At 40.0% G+C, this 26,130-nt stretch overlaps 1 protein-coding gene across 1 annotated transcript in view; it reads right to left on the bottom strand.

The window, feature by feature from the left end:
- MAN1A1 (mannosidase alpha class 1A member 1) overlaps positions 1–26,130 on the bottom strand; it is a 146,093-nt gene that overhangs the window by 98,852 nt on the left and 21,111 nt on the right. Inside the window, exon 2 of the mRNA XM_084262140.1 lies at positions 8,216–8,312. Within this exon, the coding sequence (XP_084118266.1) occupies positions 8,216–8,312 (97 nt within the window). The remainder of the gene's footprint in view (positions 1–8,215; positions 8,313–26,130) is intronic.

Here is a 26,130-nt window from a genome sequence, read left to right as displayed (position 1 = left end):
AAGAAAATTAATCTTAGTTAGAAGTTACTTTATTTGAAGCAACTTTTGCTAATATTCTAAACTCTCCAGAAAACTCAATAAAGAAATTAACATCACAAACAATCAAGTTTGTCTTGAATAGTTATACTTCAAAGTACTTGATAAAAAAATAAAAGAACACTGAATGCCTATTTAAAGTGTCAGTTTAGAGGCCAGTTATGAGCTGTGAACAATTGCAGTTTATGCTAAGGTAGACAACAGGATAACACAAACTTAAGGGTGTTAAGGAAATTGTGTAGGTGAACAGCTCATTTATAACCAGTCAGACAAACAATGGGAAGGGCAAAAAAGGAAGGGGAAAAAATGCAAAGAAGTTAAACAAGCATTTCTTATTACAGACTAAGACCAAATACTTCACAAGCCTACACTATGCTTCTCAATACACACCATGTGAATCATTAAATACAGGTACTCATGTTAGTTCCTACACAATTTTCAAAGGAACTACATACCAGTCATGCTCTGCAAGGGCCAAAGATTATTGCTAGGCAATTACAATACACACATATAATACAGAACCTTTGGACAGGACTATTCTGTTATACACCTAATACTATAGGGACTGCTCTACATTTGATTAACAGTGAGCATTATGTTATGGAAAGCACCAGCAAAGTTGTAGTTACCACGGTAGAGTTTCACACTTGCTCTAGGCTATCCCAAGCAAGTCTCAGCAAATTCATCCACTTCAGGTAACCACTGATATATCTTGCAGGTAACACAAGAACAGATCACTTACAGAAAATGGACATGAAATTTGTAAAACATAAACTTGAAGTAACATCATTTATAAGAGACAGAACCAAATGTACGAGCCTACCAAAGTCAGTCTCTAACAAACCCCCCAGACCAAGTGGTCATGTTTTTCTCTCTGCACTTTACTAAAAGCAGTTTATTCCTTATAACTGGAATTAATAGAGAACACATAAAATAGCCTACAAGCTGCTTAACTGAAGAGAAAACAAAAAAAATCAGTCAACGTGACTATCTTGCACCATCTACACAGCATCCTTTTCAGTTTAACACTTGAAATCATTGGCAGTGACATAGAAGAAAATAAAAAGACCCTACTGCTAACAAGATTTGTGGATGATTAACGAAGATGGCTGATTACCTAGCATTTCAGAATAGTGTGATATAAAGCACAGAGCAGGCTAGATCACCCCTGGGTACTACACAGTGGGTCCATTTAAGCAGCATGCTTTTTAATATTCAACAATGCAAAGGTATGTGCACACAAATAAGATAAGAACATTACATTAGAGAACAGAGTAATGCCTCAGGGGTGGGGTGGCAGAGCTGAATAAAAAAAAGTCATCAGAAGATGAATAACTTTTTATGACTTTGCAGGGTGTCACTGCAGGGAGAACTGCTATGGATGACAAGCTTATTAGCACAGCTCTGTGACTGAGCTTATGTGGCCATATGGTTTAAGAACTGCAACTGGCTTATGGCCAAACTGTTTAGAGGGTGCTCCAGAAGAAGCATTTATTTGTCTAGCCCAGGCTTTTCAACATGGCTTATATTTTTGCCAAAGGAGCGTGGAATAGAATAGTCAGGATGCTAGAATCGGTGCATGCTGGTGCATTGAATAGGTTGCTTACAATTTTCCTCCTTATCCATTGTATACCAAGTTTGGGGTTTTGTTCTCCAGAACATCCACATTCATAGAATGCATTAGGTTGAAAGGGACCTTTAAATGCCATCTAGTTCACCTCCCTCTGAAATGAGAAGGGACATCACCAACTAGATCAGAATGCTCAGAGCTTCATCAAGCCCGACCTTGAATGTCTCCAGGGTCTCCACTACCTCCCTGGGCAACCTGTTCCACTGTCTCACCACACTCACAGTAAAGAACTTCTTCCTAATGTCTACCTTGCTCTAGATAAAAACCATTGCCTCTCATCCTATCACTACATACCCTCATAAATAGTCATTCTTTCCTGTAGGTTCCCTTCAGGTACTGTAAGGCTACTGTAAGGTCTCCCCTGAACCTTCTTTTCTCTGGGTTGAACAACCCCAACTCTCAGTCTGTTCTTCTAGGGATGGTGCTCCAGCCCTCTGATCATCCTCCCGGCTCTCATCTGGACCTACTCAAAGAGGTCATTCCTTGTCGTCAAATATACTTGGAGACACACACATATTTGTGAAACAGATGAGGATTTGTGATCTGTCATCATATCACACAAAGTTAAATGGGGTGAAGTTTCAGACATGTCCTAATGCTCTGTTCATAACAGGATGGAAGCCAGATTTCCTTAATATGAGGAATAAAACCAGACACTTTGCAATATTAAATAAGCACATTTAAAATAAAAAAAATCAAGCATCAATTTTTTTCAGCTCTATATACCTATACATCGTATAATAACAACTCCGAACTGCATTATTCTCAAGATATTCAAGAACATGTATAGGTCTGACAAAATTAATGTTTTGATTAGACCTGTAGGTTTCTTAGAACATTGTTTCAAAAGCTGACTCAGATTTTAAAACAGTGTTTTCCTTTATTTAAAGTTCACTGAAAAGGTTCTTAACCAATATCATTAGCAATCTGAAGTGTCAAGAGTGATTTATTATTAAAGTGTGCTATGCCAAAACACAAAACTCTTACTCAAGTACTGGCAAACCCCCAGGAACGCTAACATTTTCCTTTCAGTCACTGTTACCAGCTGGTAAGAGTGGGAAAAGAAACAATGCTTTCTTTTTTTTGAGAGAGAGATCTAACTTCTCACATGTGTAATGTGAAACAATGTTGTCATTATTTCTAGAATACTCTTCCAATCTCTGATATTTTATATATCTGTGCATCTTAGAGCCAGCTCTGGCCTGTTTGTATTCAGAAGAGCTCAATTTTTTCCTCTATTGGTCCTCTCTTTGCTTCCCATGGAAGCCTTTGGCATCCACCACACTTCTGGCACTCGCAGCTCAGACAGACGTTTCGTTATGAACCACCTTCTTTTGTTTGTCTTAACATGCCGATTTAATATTCCCACTCCTTAAGAAAGGGCAAAAAAATTTATTGTTCCCAAAAGGAACAATAAATCCTTGTTCACCTCATCTACGCAACTTCTGATGGGTCTCCACTGAAAAGACTGTAATCTTTACTGCGTATTTGGAGTTCAAGTCTGTAAGCGATGGGATATATGATGGAACTTCAAATCATGTCCCATGTCACTTTGTGCCAGTTAATTTTAGGAACTTTAGCCCCATTAGCTATTTCAAAGTGCAGTTATCTGTCAGGAAATCCTTCTGGGTTCATGGAACTGCTTGTAGTTTTCCATTGCTGTAAGCTACCTCATGCAGCCTGTTAGTGATGCCAAACTTGTCACTCTGGTTGCTTGATTTTTTCCAGTGCTGTGGTAAATCATTTGAGAGTATGGCCTTAGCAGCAATGGAACCCTTGCAAGGCCGATGATAACCCCTGAAAATTCTTTTTGGATATTTAAAGGCACAATGAACTTCCTTGTCTTCATACTGACCAACTTGGAAAAAGCAGTAGTCGTGCAGCGTGGCCTGCTCTTACTAGTGTTGTGTTGAGTCATTCATCCACATACCGTGTTATTCTTTAGACAAGTTCCTATTAATTTAGTTATGAAAGACATACTTCTAAAATTAAGAATGCATACTGAAATTCAAAATTCCAAGGAAAGCAGCAACAGTGAAGTGAAACAAGCTTGGGGCAGGGTGGGGTGTGGTGGAGGCAGAGATGTTGAAGCTTTTTAATTTAGATTAGCATATTGTTTAAATACATGTACAATTAATTTTCTAGAGCTATACAATAAACTTATAGTCTAAAAATACACATTGTTGTACACCGCAAGACAGATTTGAATATGAATTTTGGCAGGCTTTAAAAATCTTCATCCATATTCTGTACAACAAACTACAAAAAAATCAGTTCAAAGTGGGAGGAACAGGATCTTGCTAAATTATAGTCCTTTGGCTTTGCAGATTGTGAGTATTTATTAAATGCCTCCCTTCTCCCCTCCAGAAAAGGTCCTTTTTCTCTTGCAGAGACTAATTATACTATGCCCACAAGTTACAGTGTTATTAAACTTGCAATACCGGACATGAAATACAGTTACTGATAATTAAAAAAGCCCTTTAGTAACACACACAAGTGCAAAAGGCACTTCTAGGAACGAGCTCTCTGATAGTGCTGCAACGCTCATTAGTTTTAAAATTAATACAGAAGGCTTGGAGGGCAATAGCTCCTGGCTTGGGGGAGGGCAGGGCTGGTGCTAGGATGTTCTGAAAAAACTGGCAAAACTGTGATTTTGCCCCTTCCACACTAGGAGTGTAGATGGATATGGCTCCATTTCAGCAAATTCTGTTAACAGTAACCTGAAACTTTAAAAGTTAAAGTATTAAGAGCTAGGTATAGGCAGGCAGTGACTTCGAAGCAGAAGTCGTAACAGCATAGGAGACATGCCTTGTTTTTCACCAGTTACGGTACAAACAGATATTGAGCTATTCTAATTCACTTCATTAGTCTAGAAATAGTTGTACACTTAGCAGAATTAAACTAATGAGAATGCAACAGACAACTGATTATTTTTCGCTTTCACCTTTACAAATAGATGTTGTTGTTGTAAGTGAATTCTTGGGAGTAAGCTATAAAAATCCCACAATAATGTTGTTACTTGCTGAGACAATATGGTAAAAACTTAAGTAGCAAATAAAAAGGAAATCAAAGCATCCATGGATGTACTGAAAAGACTTTGCAATGGTCAGAGGCAAGTACCTGGCTTTGGCTTGAAACAAGTTATTTTGGTTTACACATATCTCAGTTTTCCTCTAGAAGTTAATTCTTTCTAAGTGTGCACACGTGAGAAGCAACTTCTGCTCGTAAGATGAGCACAGCTACAGTCTCCCAGTCTAAATACTTCCTCAACTTATCAAATACACCCTCCACACACACTGCTCACAGAATACCAGCAGATCCTTGTCTTCAAAACTTGTTTAAATGGCATAGGTTTAGGATAACTAAAACATCGAAGTTCAACAAAGAGTCCTCAGCTACAGAGGAGCTCTATTACTCTTAATTTGTATGAGGTGTAAAGCAGGATGCTTTTCCTCTCCCCCAGGAAAGAACCATCAGTTGTCGCTATCCCTTCTCCCATCTGACCAACTTTTCTCCTACAGTCATCCAACTGGGCATATTTCTCTTCCCCTAGTCTAACAATAGGGTCAGCATAGTTGCCAGATTCATGGTGGTACTGCCTAACAGTCACATCTATGTGTAGCTACACTTCCTAAAAGCCCATCTTACTTTTGTGTTTCCGAGAAACACATCATGATGGTCATGTCTTGAAGGCAAGACACAACCTCCATTATAATCTACAAAATGGTCTACCACACTAGCAAAGACTGAAGCACTTAAATTTTCAAAGTAAAGCTTAGAAGCAAGATAATTTGAAAACAACTCTCCTCTTCAGAGTCAGGAGGACAACACTGTCTGTAATCTATATGATAACAAACACCAATGAGCTACAGCACTGGAAACTGCTGTTCCCCACAGTGAGGTACTTAAAATCTCTATCCCATAACAGACCTTTCCAATATATGTAAACTGCCATAACTGCACCCATTAATTCATAGGAGGGGAAGTGTTCAAAATTAAACAATTGGCTAATGAAATGTACCATATCTTATTACTATTAAAACAATCAGGAACTAGTATTTTTGAAAATTTGAGACCTGAAAGGAAGTAGAGATATCACAGCATGTTGGAGATAGTTAAGATGGGTAACAGTGAACTGAACTTCTTACTTCATTTCTGAAGGTTGTAATGAGATTCATGGGGCACAAAGCTGAAGGTAACCTATGCTCAACTAATTCAATTCAGAACTGCCTTAAAAGTAGTCAACTATTAGCAATCACCACAAAAACACACCAAAAAAAACCCCAACCCAAACACCAGAAACAAAGAAGATAAAGAAATTTGTTTGTCCTGTCAAAGGAAAAGTAGTTTCTACTATTTAACACACATAAAAAAGGAAAACAGCAAGACCAGATACCATTTTATTGCTTTATGAAAAAAGGCAGCATTTGCTGAATTCAAACATGAAGGTACAAATCAGATCTAAATGGTCTCAGGACACTATTACAGAAACAAGGATTTGTTCCTAAAAAACAAAAGATGATGGGCTCAGAAAAGGGTAGCTTGAGCCAGAACTTGCAGATATGCTGCTCTTCAGTATTCTATAAAGCAATTCAGCATAAAGAGACCCAATAGTTATTTTGATTTGCCACCAACATCAACAAGAACGAAGATGTTTCTAAGGAAATCTCAGCAATAAGATCTTACACCAGATGACCATGATGAGAAACCAATCTGCATTTAGATTGACTCTGGTTCTTACTCCAGTCTTAAATGAAGCTTTTATTTCTAAATTCAACACTTATCCTGTCTCACACCGAATATGCCTGCAGTGACTGACTCTTACGCAACACCCACAGAATTTATAGAACTCACAGGTCCCTGTTGTTATTGTGTAACTTAGAACAGGTCACAGAGACTGGTTTGGGTTGGAAGGAACCTCAAAAGATCTAGTTCCAACCACTCTGCCATGGGCAGGGACACCCTCCACTAGACCAGGTTGCCCAAAGCCCCATCCAACCTGGCCTTGAACCCTGCCAGGGAGGGGGCAGCCACAGCTTCTCTGGGCAGCCTGTGCCAGGACCTCACCACCCTCACAGTGATGAATTTCTTCCTAATGTCTAATCTAAATCTACTCTCAGTTTAAAACAATTACCCTTTGTCCTATCATTACATGCCCTTGCAAACAGCCCCTAAAGGGAGCCTACAGGAAAGATGAAGACATTTTTGACTGACTTCCTCTTTGTCAGGATGCTTCACTCCTGAGCTTGGAGGAGGTGATGCCTGAATACAAACTTTCTTGGGTCATTCTTCCCTCCAGGGTTTTGTCCTAAGTAAATCCCTGAAAAGGCCAAAGTCTTCTTTCCTGAAGTCCAGAAATTTAGTTTTCAAGAAAGAAAAAGAAAACAGAAGCCTAACTTAACTCTGAAGTTCAACTGAACTAGTTCGATTTCAAACACCCAATTAATGTTCAAAGTCCAATAGCTAACTATATAATTACTAGTAACATTTTTGATGTTACCTTGGGTAGACAAGCAGTGCAGCAAGATCAATGTAGATGTGGATTTTCAAAATTATTTTTGTAATCATAACTGCTGTCTCTTAGCAACTTCCAAATATAGTTGAGGATTTGATAAGTGCTCTATTTAGGCCATTCTAGGAACTGTTTCCACTTCAAACTATCTTTTCTAAACATTCAACAAAATAAGTTCCTGTTAAAATCAAAATAATGTATTGATTTTGTCTAAACTACAGAAATTAGTTCATTTTTCAGCTTTCTGTTGAGAAAACAGAAGCTATCTGAATACAAAGATTGCTGTCAAACAGTTTAATTCTTCATTTTTCTGCAAAGCTGAAGATGAGAGCTCACAGGACTGCTTTCTCATCCTTCCTCCAAATGCTGTTGCTCTTCAGCTGCCATTTATCCAGCCCTATGTACCACTTGGACACTGTAAAAGTCTTGCCTCAACACCCCGTATTTCTGCAGCGTGCCTCTCCTCATAGGGCAAACAAAGGACTGGAAAGTTCTACCCTGATAACAACTTGGGCATTATTTGAGCATCTGCTAGGACACATTTAAATGTGCAAATATTCATAGAAGAGAAAGCCTGATAAGGGGTCCTGACTGATAAAGATTAACAAGGCTTTTTTAAAGGAATGGGAACAAATTCCTGAGAAATGCAGACAACTTCAGGTACCTTCATGATTGTAGAATGTATGTTTTGTTCCTTGTACAGGATTCCCACCCTCACCCCACCTTACAGTTTTGCTTTTCTGCTTATCAAATGAATTATCAAGGAGTTCTACTTCATAGGAAAAGTTTAATGCAGGGCAGTATTTAATGCTACAAAACCACATCTTTCTCATGCAGCAATGACATGTTTCATTCCTCTTCAATCAGGAAGTCACAGAAAGCATCACCTTCATTTGCTGGTACTTTTTTACACACCAGCAGGAAACATTACACCACATGACAAAGGGTAGAAAGAACTTGTCTATCACCTCTAAGCTTTTCAGCTGATTTACTGTTTAATGCTAACGTCACTAAGGACAAAAACACACTCTACTCACCAAATAAATTGCTTGAATGTCCTTGCTTAGATATGGGTTTCAGTTCATTTAATCCCCATGCGTAACGCTTATAATTATCCCAGGCATGTTTCATCATCTGTAGGGAAACGAAAGCAGGATTATAATGTTGATTTAGCAAGAAACCACAGCAAATACTGACTTGATAATATTCTCCATATTAAACACATTTAATTCAATGCTTAATTAAATTCATGTCGCGTGCATTAGAACTATGAAATAACTCAATACAGAACAACAGTGGCACTGTTTTCTAGGTAGCAGTAGGATGTTTACTATAAGAATTCCAAGTCTCTCTCATCCACCTTTACCCTTATCTGCATGCTTACGGTCATGCCACACTCAAAATAATTGATCTTTATGAAGGGTATTTATTGTGCTATATATAAATTCAAGTAAGATTTTATTTCCCTTAAGCATACATCTCAAACTGAGGGAAGTAAACATTTAAAAGAAGGTTTTTTTTTTTTCTCCTAGAGCAAGAATTTTTAAGGTCAAAATTAAGCTTAGAGTAGTCTTCAGACTCTGGCAGGGACTCGCTTGCATGAAACTAGCTGGTTCAAACCCAGTACGGCTAACAACAGGACAAGAAAGCTAAAGCAGGCAAGCAGGACACTTAGGAAAGGGTTTGAGGTTATTTGGATATAATCTTTTATGCCTGTAAATGCTGCTGTATGCATCCATGGCTATTTCCACACGTCATTTTGCACAAACAGCTGAGAACTTTCACAACCAAATGTATCGCTATGAAAAGGTGTTTTGCATAAAGAGGTGCACCACAATAAACACTGCTTTGGGAAACTGCCTTGGGGAACCCAGCAAAGGACAGCCAGGTCAGGAGCCAGGGCAGCAGGTGGACTCAAGGGCACTTCACACTCTATACCAGAACCATCAGCCAGATGTAGGCCAAACCATCCTTTTAAGGGTGCTTCAGGTGCATAGCCAGGTGCCCACCTGTCCCTTCTCAAACACGCAGCAAGGACAATGCTCACAGCTCTGCAGGCCTGGTGAAAGAACCACTGCCACTCCAACAGGTCCAACATCTCCTAAGCATTAAAGGTGCTGGTTGGTAAAGGGAAGAGTCTTTTTTAAGGGCCACTGCAAGCAGCCTGACTTACGTAACAGAAGGAAAAATTTTGCCTTTGTGTTGTCCCTCCTCCCCTCTTCCACAAGGCAAAGCAGCCCTGGGAATGCCAGAGGTCATCTTCTAGACAAAAAGTGACAATTTCAGACCTTTTCAAAGATTTTGCTTCAGGCTGTCAGCTGACAACACTGCTCTGCCCTCGCTTGCAGACCTCTTCTTGAGGCCATGTGTGTCAAGGATAATTCTGTTAAATAACAGTTATAATCCTAAATTTAAAAGCAACAGCCTTGGGACACACTGATAATAATAATCTTGCACTTTCTTCCTCTTTCCTTTGCTCAAACCACAAAGAGAAATTATGTCAATTAAAAATATACATTAAGCCAGACTATAATAAATGACTGGATTTTCTGGAGTACTGCTACACTTAGGAGCATAAACGTTTCTTCTCTATCTTTGTGGAAGGATAAATGTGCACCTATTCTGCAGAAAAGTTCAGGGATGTTAATTTACCCCAGAGCCCTTACAGGCCCAGCTTTACAGATGCAAAAATTACCATCTGCTTTTAATACACGAACATTTTCAACCAGAAGGCCAGCCTGGTGTCAGATCTCAGCTGACAGGCCGCAAGTAAGAGGCTCTGTGGAAGGAGGTCTCAGGCCGTGGATGGCACTGACATGCCAGATGGTAGGAGCAGCCTTCCCTTGCTTGACTTCCCTGCAAAACTGTTTAAAAGCTCTCCAAGGATGGGGCGTTTTGTCCCAACACAGAACCAGTAACAGGCAGCCAAATGCTAGACACTGTGTCTATGGGACATTCCCAATCCCTGTAGAGGGATCATGATCATATGAAATCCATCATTTGACCACAGCATATTTTCTCATTTACCAACTGAGGTTTCCCAGTAATTTTGCGTAGTATACAAGAAAGATTTATTCTTCCCTGTCATCATGTGTTAGACCTGCACACTCAGCTTTAGATATTACTGTAGAAATTCTCAAAGACTATGGCAGGCTAAATCCTGCCCTGCGCTGAACCTGACATTTTCTATGCTTTTTCAAAGCTTGCTTTCTCATAAAATCATATCAGAATTATTTAGTTTGTTTAATCTCAATCTGGGAACATCGCACATAATGGTTCTTTTTCTTTTTTAACTTAACTTGTAATTAAGTCATCTGAATCAAAGTGCCTAAAGATTCAGTATTATAACAAAATTGAAACTGCCTGAAGTACTGCTATGGTCCTTCTCTCCTCCCCTCCTTTTTCAGCCTAATACATCCCTGCTCTCTCTCTTGCAGTAGAGATGAGGTGCTCATCTATCCCCACACCAAGTTAGTTCAAGAAAACAGAAACTTCTGAGTGAATGCCTTTGTTTGAGGATCATTTCTGTCCTGTTGTCCCATTCCCCAAGTCAGAGTGCCACAAGTATCAGTTACCAAGCCATGAAGGCAGGAACAGTTCCAGGCCCAGTTCGGTTCAATCAAAACTGCCACAAAGCACATGATGCTACAAATGTCCTCCATGTACTCAGTCGCCTTTAGTTATTCCAACTGACTGACAACTTGATCATAATTCAATATAAACGTGTGTCAGTTTTTAACAGAAACCACTCTGATGACCCTATTGCTATTCAACCTCTAGGTAGTAAGACTGGACACTAACCTTTTTATAATATTATTGCCTGTTAACAAACAACAACTGTGTGTGGGGGGGGTGTCCAAAATGTCCTCCCATTTGGCTAAGTCTAACTACTCAGACTACTTTGTCTAATTGCTTCTTAGGAAATAATGTATGAATCCAGAAAGCCAAGCAGACAGACAAGTCCAGTAATTGGGAAAAAAAAACCCAAAATTTAAAGCAGTATTTCCATAGGGAAAACCACACACCAGAATCTATTAAGCAAGAAATCTAATTAATCTCTTTTGACTAGTCAAAGCATTAATTTAGAACTCTTCCAATAAGTCTGGATTAAGATAAAAATACTGAGTTTTTTAAGTTTCCTCCTAAGAAGCACACCTTTAGAATATCTTTGCTTTAGAAATTTGGAGGTTAATGGACATAACACAGAAAGCAAAATTTAAGTCCCAAAGCAGTCAGTGAGCCCTCTAGTGTTTCAGGAATATGGGAGTTACTCCAGCTAGACAAGCACCAAGTTACTAGGACTCAGTGCTACTGTATTTACCATGTAAATAGCCCGTAGATACGGTAACCTAAGAAAGCTCCCCATAATCAGCACTCACCGCTGGAACAAGCGATTTTCTGCTTCTAACCTAGCAAGAAGTCCTAATTTTTAGAATCAGTAATACTCTACATCTACCCTCCAAAACTACAAATATTACTAGATTTCCCACTAAACGAATTTCCTATTTGTTGATAGCTTTTTCTGCCTAACAATCAAAAAGTTCTAAACCACCGAGTAGCAACAGACCTAGTCCACTGATAAATTAAGCCTGTGCTTATGCAACCCCCCTTGGACTGGTAGTTCAGAAATGAATTTCAATTTTCTCAATTTAAATTGAGAAATTGATCTATCTTTGCAGTCTCCACCTTTCTGTTTGCATGACACATCCCCAAGTCAGTATCTCCAGATGTTTTTCATTCACAGAGGCCCTTCTGAACATGACCCTGATTACTTGTAGAAGTACTGCTGATCACTACAAATGTCTAAATACAGATCACAGTTACTGAGAATATCTGCGTTTCAGCACAACATCGTGGATCCCATTAAAAAGAGAAATTCCTAATGATGAAGGATCTAACAGCTTTTGACTACATGACCCCAGACACTCTCAAGCTCCTCTACAGTGTAACTAATGAAATTAGTTCACCTGAGTGCTTTCATATAATTCCTTATTAGTCCTCCAGGATGTCACTAGGCAGAGTTACTTTTGCACAGATGTATTCTTCCTTCCTTTTACTTTTAGTAAGATATGCTCATTGAACCTCAAGCCTGACAGTTGACTGAGAAGCCCCAATGTCTACATTGGCTACGTCTGTTTCCAACAGAGCTCCACCTCAGGTCACTCACAGTAAGAGGCAGCTTGACTAGTTTGCACTGTCTCCTCACTTGTGAGCTGGCTCCTTTTACATCTTCAGAAAAAAATGGGGCACTGATTTTTACTTATGAAGTCACAAAATGCCAAACTACTACCCTACCTCCTTTGAAGAGCAACAAAGGATGTTACTGTAATTGGTATCAGTGAAATCATTTAGAAGAAAAAGATGAAGGTCTGACCTGTGCATTTCTTTCCTTAACTCTAAAGGAAGGATTTTGAAATTAATTTATAATAAATTTAAAATCCTTCTCAAGCCACTGAACATTAAAAAAAGTTTTGTTCTCCAGAAGCAAAGACCTACATGTTTACCAACCAAAAGATGATGGCAATGCACTCCCAGTTGTGTTTTAGTTACTGCTGTCTTCCAAAGCACTCTAACGCAATGTCCACAAAAGCCACATATGCCATCTGAAATGTGGGAAGAGAAACACAGTTCTAATAGAAGTACCCAAGAGTTCAGGCATCAACCGCTGTCAGAAAATGAGAGCAATGCTGCATCAGCACAGTAATAGTGGTATTTAGATGCAAACTACTGCAGTACCAGGTGGAGTGAAAATAATAACTTTAACAAAGTTTATTTTTAGCAGTTACGTACAAGCTGGGGTGACATCAAATGGGGTATCAGGAAAAGAATTCAAGCACCTTCTAGAACTGGGACATCACAGTAAAAAAAAAAAAAATCATCACATGAAATGGTACCATCCTGACCTTCAATGGAACCATTTAAACCATGCCAAGACAAAGGAGAAAGGCAGATGGGTACTGGGAGCCCCAAAAATGAAGAGGAAACAAACTGGAGAAAACATAACAGTTTGCTTGTCTAATTTCTATTCAATCTAGCAATGAGAGTTTAGTAACTCCTCTTTCTCAATTTACACTCAACTTTTTACACACGTAAGCTGTTCTCACCTTTTAAACTTCTTACCAGGAACTACTCAGTCCAGTCTCCCTAAAACATCTCTCCTTCCTGTTGCTCTAAGTAAAACTTCATTCTTTCACAGTATCAGCAAAGGAAATGAAAGAAGTTTCTAGAATTAGTAAGAAACCTTTATACACATTCCACTTAAACTCTCCTCATGTACAAATCAACTTGCACAGCTGATGACTGCTCTGGGTCTGGCTGGGATAGAGTTAGTTAGCATCCTTCACAGCAGCCCATATGGTGTTTTGAATTTGTGGCTGAAGTAACGTTGATCACACAGCAATGTTTTGGCTATCACTGAATGGTGCTTGCACAACACTAAGGCTTTCTCTCTTTTTCCCCACCGCTGCCCCTGTACCACTCCTCCTGACAAATAAGATGGGGATACCCAAACAGTTGGAAGGGGACACAGCCAGGACAGTTGACCCCAGCTGGATAAAGGGATGCTCCCTACCTAACATCATGTTCAGAAATAAAAGTGGGGCAGAGGAAGAAGGTGGGGAGGTTTCCAAGGTGGCTGCTCTCAGAGACTGGGTATCAGTCTGTTTGTGGGAGGTGCTGAGTGACTGATTGTCTTTGCATCCTTTGTCTCTGCCCTCTCCTTCCTTCTTCTAATAAACAGTCTTTATCTCGACCCACCAGTTTTCTCACTACTCTTCTTCCTGTTTGCTCCCCAAGCTCACCAGGTGGGCCAACAGCTGTGTGGGTGCTTGGCTGCTGGCCCAGCTGAACCCACCACAAAGTCTCACAGGATCTCCAGTGCAGGAAGTTTGTGACCACACCACAGTTCCCCAGCTGCTTTCTTCGCTCTGATGACAATATTACATTAACCATTTGCAAAAAGATCAAGTTTTAGAAAGCCTTACTTTCTTACTTTCCTTTGCCACTACTGTTAACCAACAGCTGAACCCAAATGAGACTCAGTGAATCAGCATCACAGAAAAGTTGAGGTTGGAAGGGACTATTGGACATCTTGCCCAACCCCCTCCAAAAAACCCCCAAACTATTTTCAGCTGTTTCCACAGTCCCCAAGTACCAGTCAAATTGCAGCACAGCTGAAAAACTTCACAATCATGCCAGAAATCTGGTATTAATAAATGTAACAGTATCTTTGAAGGTACTGGCACCAATCAGGCTTTCCCTGTGAAAAATTACATGACCTCCTTGAGCTGACTCGCTATCAGTTTTCATAAAATCATACCACATATACAAGAGCTCCATTTCTTATGCTTTTACAGAATCTACTGTTTAACAAAATGAGTAATTTTTTGGCAATATACAGTCTGGGGTTTTTTTAAGTTATCAAAATGATAACTTATCAAAATGATAAGTTACTACATTTGTGTTTCACTATCTTCATAATATTGCTTAATCTAATGCTGCATTTCTAAAAAAACCACAGGTTATTAACTGAGTTTATTGCCAGGTTGGATGAGGCTTTGAGCAACCTGGTCTCCTGCCCATGGCAGGGGGGTTGGAACTAGGTGATCTTTGAGGTCCCTTCCAACCCAAACCAGTCAGTGATCTTGTCTTGAATAATTTGCATCTTGGAAACATGAAGTAATCAGGGACTTTTCCCTCTAGATCACAATACATAACACTTTTTTTTTCTAAGATTAGGAAGCACTATCAAATGATTACACAATCTCCTTTCTTTCAGAGCATGATCTTTGTTATTTTTGTCATTATTCACTAGTATTGCTTTGGTAATACTTCAACCCATTTATTTCAATCTTTTCATGCAGTTCTACATGCAATCTTAACACATTCCAATGTCTTTTCCATCTTGAAGCGTTTCAATCACTGGTAATTGCCTTGAATTGCCTTTAAAAATTAAATTGGTTTTTTAAAGTAATATTTATCAGTATTCACAACTTTTTATCCTGCTCAGACTTGGTCTATAGTGGAAATTCTAGGTAAAGACGTAGGGTGTTCACCCTGCAGCAGTTCTACTGCAGTTACTTCTTTGCTAATCAGCTCATAACCTTACCTAAGCAGACATGCAGATATGAGTAAGAGTGATGCGGTTTGGGGTTTTGTTTGTTGCTGGGGTTTTTTTAGTTATACTTTCTACTTTAATGCTAGACTGCTGCAACATTTTATCGCTTCAAAACTAAACAACGGGAATTCAAGGCCAAAGTCATGGCCAAGAGATAGTCACAGTGCCTCTGAGAATCACATAAAAGAATCACAAAAAAGCCAGAAGCAGCTGCATTTTGCCACCAGAGAAGGGAGTGAGAAGATGTAACGAGCTGTGCAGACACCAAGGCTGGAGAGGGTGAGGGAGGAGATGCCCCAGGTGCCAGAGAGAAAGATGCCCCTGCAGCCCCTGGAGAAACCCATGGAAAAGGCCGAGACCCCACCTGCAGCCCGTGGAGGGGCTCCACGCTGGATGGAGCAGGTGGAGACACAGAGGAGATGCTGTGACCCAACGTTGGGATAAGCCCCTGCCAGCACTCGCAGCCATGAGGAGAAACAGAGACACAGAGATGAGTGAGAGAGAGAGTTTTGCTTTGGAACAGGTTTGCTGGGGGAGGCTTATAACCCCATGTAGTACTGGGACTGAGAGACACTGTGATAAAGAGATAAAACCCTGTGGGAAAGAATTCACGTTGGAGAAGTTCATGGAGGACTGTCTCCTGTGGGTGAGACCCCACAGTGCAGCAGGGGGAGGGTGTGGGATGAATGCCCCCCCACAACCCGACCGAGAAGGAAACCAACTTGCAAGGGACTGACCGAAGCCCCATCTCCCAGTCCCTGCCCCCCTGTGCTGCGAGCAGGGGGAAGAAGGGAGCAAAATACTGACTAAAGTCTGCTAAGAAGGGAGTAGTGGGGGGGGAAAGTGTTTCAAGGTCTGCTTGCGTTGAAGATTTGGTCCTGCTCCCAACTCTGGTTTTCACTGTTCTTTGCAGTGTAGTGTAATAAATTAGATAGACTCAACACAGACTGAAGAAAACTGTTTTGCTCACGTCATCGATGACAGGATGATCTCTCCCTGTCCTTATGTTGACTCCTGAGCCTCTTAATATATATTGTCTCCCCAGTCCAACTAAGAAGGGGAGTAATAGTCTGACTTTGGTGGGTATCTGGCCTCCAGCCAGGGCTAAACCACCACATGTAAGTAAAAGCATATATAGAGTTTAATTTCCAATTAAAAATTAGCACTTACAGTTGACTATTTTATTCAAAGCACTGCATTTTTAGTTACTATTCTTATTCCAGAAAAAGAGCTGTAAAAAAATTAAATAAATTTCTCAAATACCCAAAGAAGGTTCATCTCATTGGATACTGTTTATTTTTTTTTCCTTGAATTGGACAGAAGATGCAAATGACAGCATGCTCCCATTCTCTACTGGCAACAGAAATTTGTTTTTCTCCTTCAACACACACAAAATAAATCCTGTCACTGTAAACTTTCATATATATATATACACACACACACACATATATAACCACTTATCTGTCAGCAGGAAGATAATCGCAAATCAGGAGCTTGACAGATTTCTGCTGTTTATAACCTCATTTCCTAATGGCATCATCCCGAGTTAAGCACCAGCTACGCACTGTCAAAGTTTGTTTAACAGTCAAAGTGTCACAGTTTCCAATTTAGCAGGCAGATGACAACCATGCTCCGAAGCCCATGCAGGCTGGAGGACTTCCAGCAAGTGCTTCCTAACAGGACTTCCACTCTAACCAAATAAAACCTCGAGAGACACTTCCATGTTAGTTAATGGGCCAGCAACAAGAATTCCCAGTTGCTGTTTTCCAACAAGCAAGAGATTTTTGGGAATGTTTAGGCTCACAGCTTTATTTTGCATTGTTGTAGGAATGACTCTCAACAAACCAGAACTTCATCAAGAGCACTACCCACAGCACAGAGCCAACGTTGCCGCACACCGAGCGGGGGAAATAGATACAACTCCTAAAATGAGAATAGAGCTAAAGTAGGCACGCTAATTTACAGGATTCTCCATTAAAATTAAACACACACATCATATCACAAAAGTATTTTGCATGGTGCGTATTTAAACCTCTGTATTCAAGGGATACGTGAGAAAACTGCCCCAGCGTTTCAGGAGCCTTATGTATAATTCGTTTCTTGCCTGCAAAACCAAATTAAAACAAAAAAATCTAATATCTGCATATAAAAAAGGAACTAAGAGGGAAAATAAAAACATTAAGGACTAAGTCTGAGGATTAATTCATCATTTCTATTGCAAAGCACTTCAAAATCCTCAAATGGAAAGCCTGACAGAAATGCTAAGTATTATTCCCACATGCGTTATGTTAAGTTACAGATAAGCTTCTATTCTTGTATTTTCTACTCCTCACAGTAACTTGTAAGCCTCTTTAGTAGTGTATTAAACTATCCAACTAATATTCATCATTTGCTGTTCCAGGCATCATTTGTTAACCAGGGACAGACGTTGCACAGTGCTTCATTCTGCTACACATTTTAAAAGGAATAAATTATCCTATTAATTCTGTAATGAGAATTCTAATTAAAAGGTAGAGAGAACAGGAAATTTGCAGGTAAGGGTTTTTTTTTCTGTGCTTATTCTCTTACAGCATATTTTCTTTAATGCACAGGCACACAGGAAAAATTGAATTATTTGGTGTAAGAATTAATTAACAGCAGCCCTGATGCTTTGGTATGTCTGAATAAAACAAAAATAATAAAAAAGGAGCTCATCTGAAAACGATAGTACAACATACCAAAGTACTCAATGATAACAAGGTATGTTTTACTCATTTGTCTGGCGTATATCCTTGCTGAACAGCAAAGCACTTCTAAAAGTGCCAATTTACTGAAAAAAGATGATACCAGAATACTTTGCAGTTCACTTCTAAGTGAGAGCCAGGCCACAGTGCTTTACCTACTGCACAGTCCATTCTAGTCACAGGGTGGTAAGTCAGAGAAAGCTGAAGGAAGACCAGAGTTCATCTCCATACTCCAAACACATTCAGTCCAAGGTGATACCTACAGTTTGCTTCTTACCTGGCCATCCCAACATGACAGATACAAGAAAAATAAATTATCATTTTGTGCAGCACAGAAGCATCCTATCCGAGACCTTTTCCCTGGCTAAAAAAAAAAAGCTAGGAAGGCAAGAGCAACGCACCACCCTCCCCACAAAGAACACTGTCCTTGCATTTTCTGAAGCCAAATATCTGGCTAATTTCAGCCAAATGAATTTCAGCCCATTTCAGGAAAAGAAGAATAGTGTTGTTCAAAAATCTTGCCCATATTGTTACCCAAAGCTGTTATAACAGCATTCATCTGACCTTGAAAGATCTAAAAATCAAAAAGTTAGCTCCATGTTAACTTGCTCAACTTCAGCCATACTTTTTCTATACATTGGGCAGAAAAGAGATATGAAAGAAATCATTATTCCCTTTTAAAAATAAGGGGTTTAGATGATATATTTGTCTGTTACCCCACTGATAAACTAAAACTTGAATACGTTCTGTAGGCATTTTAAGAATTTTTCCTGAGAAGCGATGCCTTGAAAGCATCAATTAAGATGATCTCAAACTTCTTTGGTCTCCACCTCTCAATTACTAGTGGGGGAATCAATGACATCTTCTTGGTAACTACATCAGTGGACAAAAAATGAGACAATATAGCATGAAGCGTAGCATTATGGAATTGACCTGACATTAATGTTGAAGATGCCTTACTTTCAACTTGTGTCTGTTGCCATGTATGTCTGCATACATACACAAGGTGGAAATCTTAAATGACCCATCCAAGTCATACAGTTACAAACAAAAGCGCAGTCAAAAGAATAAGCCATACAGTCCCTACCTTACAACTTAGCAACTGTTACCAAGATCTGCATTTCAGAATAAAAAAACTGAAGCCTACAGCTTGTCACTCAAGATCACTGATTTTTTCCAAAGCTGTGTCCTCTTTTAACACCAAACAAAAAAAAAAACCCCACAACCCAAAAATATCAGATGGACTCTTAACAGATAGACTGAAAAATTATCTCCTTTTTACCTGCATAAGAGGCAGACTGTATTTCTTCAGACAATCTATAATTTCAGCAGTTAGGATTTATTTTTTTATTATTTCTGTGATAGACAAATCAGTGATACTCCAATGTGGTTTTTTTTTCTCTAGGGTGAGTCACTGATGGCTAATTTTTAAGAAATAAATCACAGAGATGTTTTGCATTAAGTGAAACATTCATTAAAAGAGAAACATCACATCGTAAGGTAATGTGCAAGAGCTCAAGTCACCGTTCATTACTGACAATGACCAGAAAGCTGAAGTGTTTTCACTTAAAGCAGAAAGGCATTGCCATCTCAAAGCAAAAAAATGTGTATTTCTTTGATCTTCTACAGAATTAGCAGCAGCCTCTGAAGTTCATGCATAATTTGACTAATGTCATAAAAGGGAAAGAAAAGAGAAAGTAATTTGTGAAAATACTACTCTCATGAAGAACAGTGGTATGTGTAGGCTCATCCCACTCAGTGTCATTTTTTTTGTTGCCTGGTGCACTGATGACTTGCTGCAGTTCCCAAGAACTCCCAAGCTGAACGGCGTGAACAGCACCGGCTCCCGCAACTGCACGACACAGTCATGCTTTTGTACCTTATTTTTCCTACTGTTCTTTAAACAGTTATTTGATAAGGTTTGCTTCTAATTAGGTTAGAAATTATTCATGGCACGGACTGTATCCCCTACTTGTTTGTTAGGTACCTGGCACTACATAGCTGTGCTGCTACTGAAGTTCCCAATCTCAGCAGGGGTAATGCAAATAAAAAGATAAATGCAGTGCTATGCAGTATAACACACCCAGGTGAAGTGATTTAACATCAAGGTGTTTCAGAGAACGATTAAAATCCAAAGAGGAAGTAAGTAGATTTAAAGAGCCTGTTTATTTCTTTCCCACATGTTGATCCCCCCCCCATGATTATAAAGTTTATTCTGCCACTAAAGTCAGTCAGTAACAAACTTTTGTCCACCCTATTATATAGGGAGTGCCAGTATATCCAGGAGGCATCAGTGTCTCCAAAAACCAAACAGGGACAACAACAAAAAAAGCAACAACAACAGACCAGAAGTTTCTCCTCCTTGCAAAATGAGTCCCACTATCAGCTTCCTCACCAAAGGGGAGGTGAGCCCTGCATTATTAGTAGACTTGGGACTGTGACAAACCTAGCTAATAACAGTAAGTAAAAACATCAACTAGTTATAAAAATGGTTACACATCAGTTAACACCAAAGTTACTAAGCTTGACATTGCCACTAAATTCACAAAACATAGGGCACTCCAAGCTTTCCAAAATACTGAGCACTAGCAATAAATATTTTCCCCATCCTCAGGCCATCAGCTTTTGACAAGAGGCCAGACCATACCGAATTCTTATTCATATGCCAATAATTGCCAGTTAAAGTATTTCTCTCCTCTTCCCCTGCCCCAAATGAGGTCCTCCTTCCAGCTCCCCTCTCCTCCCTCCAGCACCCAAAAGTGAAGTATGCCACTGCTGAAGCTCATTATTGTGGCTGTGGTGGAACTGCACTCTCAGAAGTCAGAGAGCCCGTTCACCGAAAAGTATTTACACAGATTAATCCGATACGCAATTGCTGCACTGATCAAGGGCTAAGTCTGCATCATTACCACTATCCTCTGAGAAGTATCTTCAGCCTAACAGCCTGAAATTAGAGCAAAAGGATTGGACTGTTTCCCAACAGCTGAAACACAGTTACACACAGGTCAAGAGCAGATGATATTAACCCATGAGCTGCTTTGGGGGTTTTTTCCTCCTTTTAATGCACTTATCAGTGACCTGGAGGATATGATGTAGTACACCCTTAACAAGTTCACAGGTGCCACCAAGTTGGGCTGAGACAGAGAAATCCCATCTAGGTATCAGACTGCCATTCACAGAGGCCAAGACAGACTAGAGGAATGGGCCAAGGGGAATTTCATGAAATTCAGTGGGGACAAATGCAGAGGCTGTAACTCCTGGTGATAGTACAGGCAGGGGAGCATCTCTGCAGGGAAGGCACTGGGACACTGGTGCACAAAGAGCTGTGCATGAGCCAGCAGCACCTGTGCAGCAGGACCACAGCCTATCCATCCAGGGATGGGATTATCCCCCTGTTCTCAGCACTCAGGAGACCACATCTAGATATTGCATCCAGTTCTGGGCCTACCAGTACAGGACAGATATCAAGAAACTGGTGTGAGTGTAGTGGTGAGGAGCCCAAGATGGTTGGGGCTGGAGCAGTTGCCTGGTGAATTGAGGCTGAGGGTCAGGGGAGAGATGGCTCCAGGTGGATTAGCAGCGCACACATCCCCCCTCCACCCCCTCATACCAGCAGGGAGGTGGTCAAGAGAAGGGAGCCAAATACAAGAGGTTGAGATGGGACTTGGAGTCTTTTCCCTGAGGCCCAGTGAGACAGAAGCACAGGCTGACCCCCAGAAGGCTGTGCTGGTTCTGTCCTACCCTGGGGGGTTCTCAGTCCGGAGGGGACACAGCCCTGAGCAGTCCACTGACCTCAGTGCTGAGCCTGCTATTGCAGGGATGGACCAGGGACCTCCCTGGACCTCCAGATTGAGTTATCTTGCAATCCCAATAAATTCAGTATGGATTCCACATATATACCTAATTTTTACAGAGGAAATAAATCGATCTGCTTCTCCCCATCAACAAGGACACAACTCAAATTCCAGCCCGAGATTGTGACTGTTTAAAATATTCCAGATGAGAACTATGAGTTGTTAAAGGTCTTTCCCAGCCTTCAGAAATATCTCAAGGTATTTTCTATATTGAACAAACTAATTCAACTATGCAAAACACTGCCAGCTCGTTTCTGATAGGAAGTTAAGAGCTACAGACTTACTGCCTTAGTATAGAAACTTTCAAGAACAATTAAGATAATCAGACCCTGGTGAAACATTATGAAGATCCAGTGTAATCTATGACTATGAGTTCTGCCCATTTCACAGTTATAACTTCCTGTCCTGGTCAGAACTGATCAAACAGCTTACACAGGGACGCATTTGAGTTCAGAAGAAAATTATTTTACAAAAGATTTGTTTCTGTAACCCTCAAAGTATCTCCAGGAAACATGGGCTGTATCATTGTAAATTTTCTAAGGTGAAAATTTGTTGTTTTAAATTAAGCCATCACTTTCTGTATAAACAGTGAAAGAACCCCCCCAAGAGAATATGTGTATCAGTTATTTTCCTTTAGCAGTTTTATCATAGTATTCAAAATTGATATTGTAAACCTAAATATTACCATTCTTTGTGTGGCATTTGTTTTCCTCTTGAAACATTTATGTGATTACCTAGCCTGTGGATCCTGATAGAACCAGCACTGGTTAAGTTCTCAAAACACATGACACTCATACCCTACATCTTTTGCTTGATTCTACTACCGGAATATATATACATGTTACAGAACAGTGACAGGATTTATAAGTTAGCTTTCCAGTTCAGATAAACACATCTGCAAGAAAGTAGTAAGACACTGGGCCTCATGCCCAACACATGAAATGTACCTACTGGTATCTGTAATTTCCTTCATTCAAGCTGGAGCTGAGGATGACAGCTTCGAAATTACTATGTTATACTGAAAAGTATATATACACACACACACAGACACACAGTAAATCTGTTTGTGGAAAGATAAAATTTCAAACCAACCTTAAATATCTATACAAATCTTCTTTTATGTATTAGAAGTAATTTAACCCTTAGGTAGCATCGCCTCCAGTGCTATACAAAGCATATTAATGCTTTACACAATATTTTTCTTATATATCCAAATGTTCCTCAGCAAGAAGCCTTTATAAATGAGAGCAAATTATAGTGCTGTTAATATTTCATCAAGTCTACATGGATTTGAGAAGAGCTGTCACAGGCTTATGGAAAATGTCTGTGCTCATGCTTTCATGACAGGCGGAAGAAATCAGATGCTCAGTTGTACAAGGAGATGAATGGGAAACCATATAACTGATAGGCAATTAAAGCAGTCAAGTTGAATACTAGTGGTCTATTCCTATCACCTCTTGGCAGTAGGATACAGAAGAAAGAATTCTATTAAGAAGCATGGAGATATTTTCCTCTGTGGAAAAGCTGAAAAATTAGCTCTCCTTACTTGAAAACGGTCAAAAGGGGAACAAGATATAAGTACGGGCATACAGAAAGTAAGAGCTGCTCCTGAACATCTTTGTACAAGAGAAAAGGAGAAAATGAAACACACAAACATTAGGTTTGTTACTGAAAAGGTAAACACTCAGGAATCATGGCTGGAAGATACAGTGACAACTCAATGGGATACTGAAGGATTTGAGAGAGTGGATGAACAGTGGCCCAAACCTCATACTGCATTTCCTAAGCTGCTAACAAAAGGTGCTTCAAATGTCTTACAGCTTTCACAGCACAAAGTAAGAACAATTCTAGTTGATGCTATGTGTAACACAGCTAATGGTGGGATCACTTTCCTGCAGTGTAGTGTTATAAGGAGATGTCTTCCACTCCATACACCCATTAGAGACTTATTCCCACGACAGGCAAAAATTCTGGCTTTGTACTGCCATCTAAACTTCACAGTTTCTCAACACATGCAGTACCTCACACAAATACATAAGGCATCATAAAAATATATATATAGATGGGCTGCTCCTGCATAATACAACACAGTCAAGCAGCTATTTGAAATTTCTGGCCCTTCCTATGCAGGTACAGAGAAAACAGCTACAGAGTCAACACATCTGCAAGTTTGGAGAAAGGAAAGGCTGTGGATGGGACCTGTTCTCCAGCACACACTACTCCTTCCTTTCAATTCTCTTCCTTTTTTTTCAGGCACATAGGTAAAATGTATGCAAGTTTCCCCAGATCAGGTCTGTTGATTCCACACTTTATTTGAAGTTCCCCAAAGGAGAGCAATCAAAGCATTGTACTTAAAACTGTAATACAGAAGAGACACAAAGTCTTTGCTCTCCCTCAAACTGTTTTGCATAGTTCAGCCTAAACTATCCAAAATAACCTGGGGAGTTTGCTGCAGCTGTTCCTAAGAAATACTTCAACAATAAACCCTATTACATGGCAAAAGTGAAAGCAAAACAACCAAATTGTCATAATCATTTCCAAAAACTAATACATATGTGAAGTCACCAAGCTGCAAAGTGGCTGGTAGACTAGAGCTGGTAAAGAAGTTCCCTGCTGAAAATCCAACTGTGTTTAAAAATCAGCTCCCCCTTGCTCCACCAAATCAAAACCAATGAAAAAACAAAACCACATCAGCTTCAGTTGCTGTGGATAGAAAGCTGAATATGACGAGTCCCTTCCAAGCAGGCTAATGGGTGAGGACCAGAGCAGGCAGGGACTGAACTTGCCCAGCAGCATGCTTGACAGGTCCCATCAATTTTCATTTCTGGTCTACTGGCTGCCTGGGAGCAAATTTTGTAAATTCTGAAGATTCTGGTTTTAGGTGAAACATTTTGGAAAATAAATAAATTGTTCTTATGTCTCACATTTCTTCCCTAAATCTCAAATTTTTCCACAATAAGTGTTCTCTATTGAGCTACCAAGGTCTGGGCTTGATCCCTTTTCCAACCCTACCCATTTCCAGCCACCAAGTCCCCTGATCTCCAATGCAAACAGCTGCAGTTACCTCAACATAAAGACTTCAGGAAATCCCTGACACAGCTATAGTTATGTAAACATTGAGGTGTATGTAAACTATATTATTCTGCAATCTTTTCTGAGGAACAGACACAAAGAATTACAGGCTATAAATTTTCTGTACATGGAAGTAGAGTGCAAATGGCACATCCAGGCTTGCGGTGCCTCTAACAAGATTACAAAACCAACAAGCAGGAGATGCTACAGATAACATGGGAGGAGCAGCTTTTATGCAGATAGCTCACCCTGTCCTGTGCCTCCACTAATGAGACAACAACCGACCAGAGGAAGGGCAGGCAGGCACTAGAGATAACAGAAAGGGAGTGTCAGCAACTTACCAGTCAACGGAACTGAACTGAGGCCAGTAGGGAAAGGAAAACAGGGCTGAGATGTTTAATTGGGAAGTGATAAGGATGGTAAATAGAAAGAACTTGGAAAGGGGAAAATGGCAGACGGGTGCAAAGGGATATAAATCAGGTGTTTCAGGGCACATCATCAATGCATCATGGAACAGGACAGTAAGTCTGTTGATGCCCTGGTCATACCCACACCTGACTTACCCAGCGAGGGGAAACCTGGGGTGCTCTCCTTCCTTCAGGTGAGGGAACAGCTCAAGGGGACCTCTTCACAGCCTAACAATGTACAGGGTGGAACAGACCTTTCCCCATTCTTAAGGCTCATTAACTGAGCATTTGGGCAACACCACTGTAATTCTCTGAAATAATTCCAGCATTTGTCTTCAGGGCCTTTTTTTTTAGTTGTTGTTCCTGTCTCAAAAATAAATTTCTCTCAGTATGAGCCAGGCAACGAGCACTCCTGTTCTCAGAAAATCCCCAACACAAAAAAATGACCACTAGATGAGTCTAAAAGGCATACCTGCTACAGCTTCCTATCCCTAACAAAAGTTTAGCAACTGGACAAGCAAACAGAAATATTTCCCATGGCTAATACAAGTGCTCAGAGCTGGAGAGTCAGAGACCTTCAGACACAGACGTGATGCTTGTATGATTAATAATCCCCAGTAGAGGTTTTTTTTTTATTACTCAACTGTTTTCTGAACTTGTGTAAATTTTTGTTACCCACAACATCCTGCAGAAAGGGCTCTACAGCATAATGTGTAAAGAACAGGTTTGCTCTGATTTTGTCACCTAGTAGTTTCATTTGATGTGCCCTACATTTGACAG

The sequence above is a fragment of the Gallinula chloropus genome (genome assembly GCF_964237585.1).
Source record: "Gallinula chloropus genome assembly, chromosome: 3".
Taxonomy (NCBI): Eukaryota; Metazoa; Chordata; class Aves; order Gruiformes; family Rallidae; genus Gallinula; species Gallinula chloropus.
The sequence above is the reverse complement of the archived record's forward strand: the minus strand, read 5'-3'. Positions and strand labels throughout refer to the sequence as shown.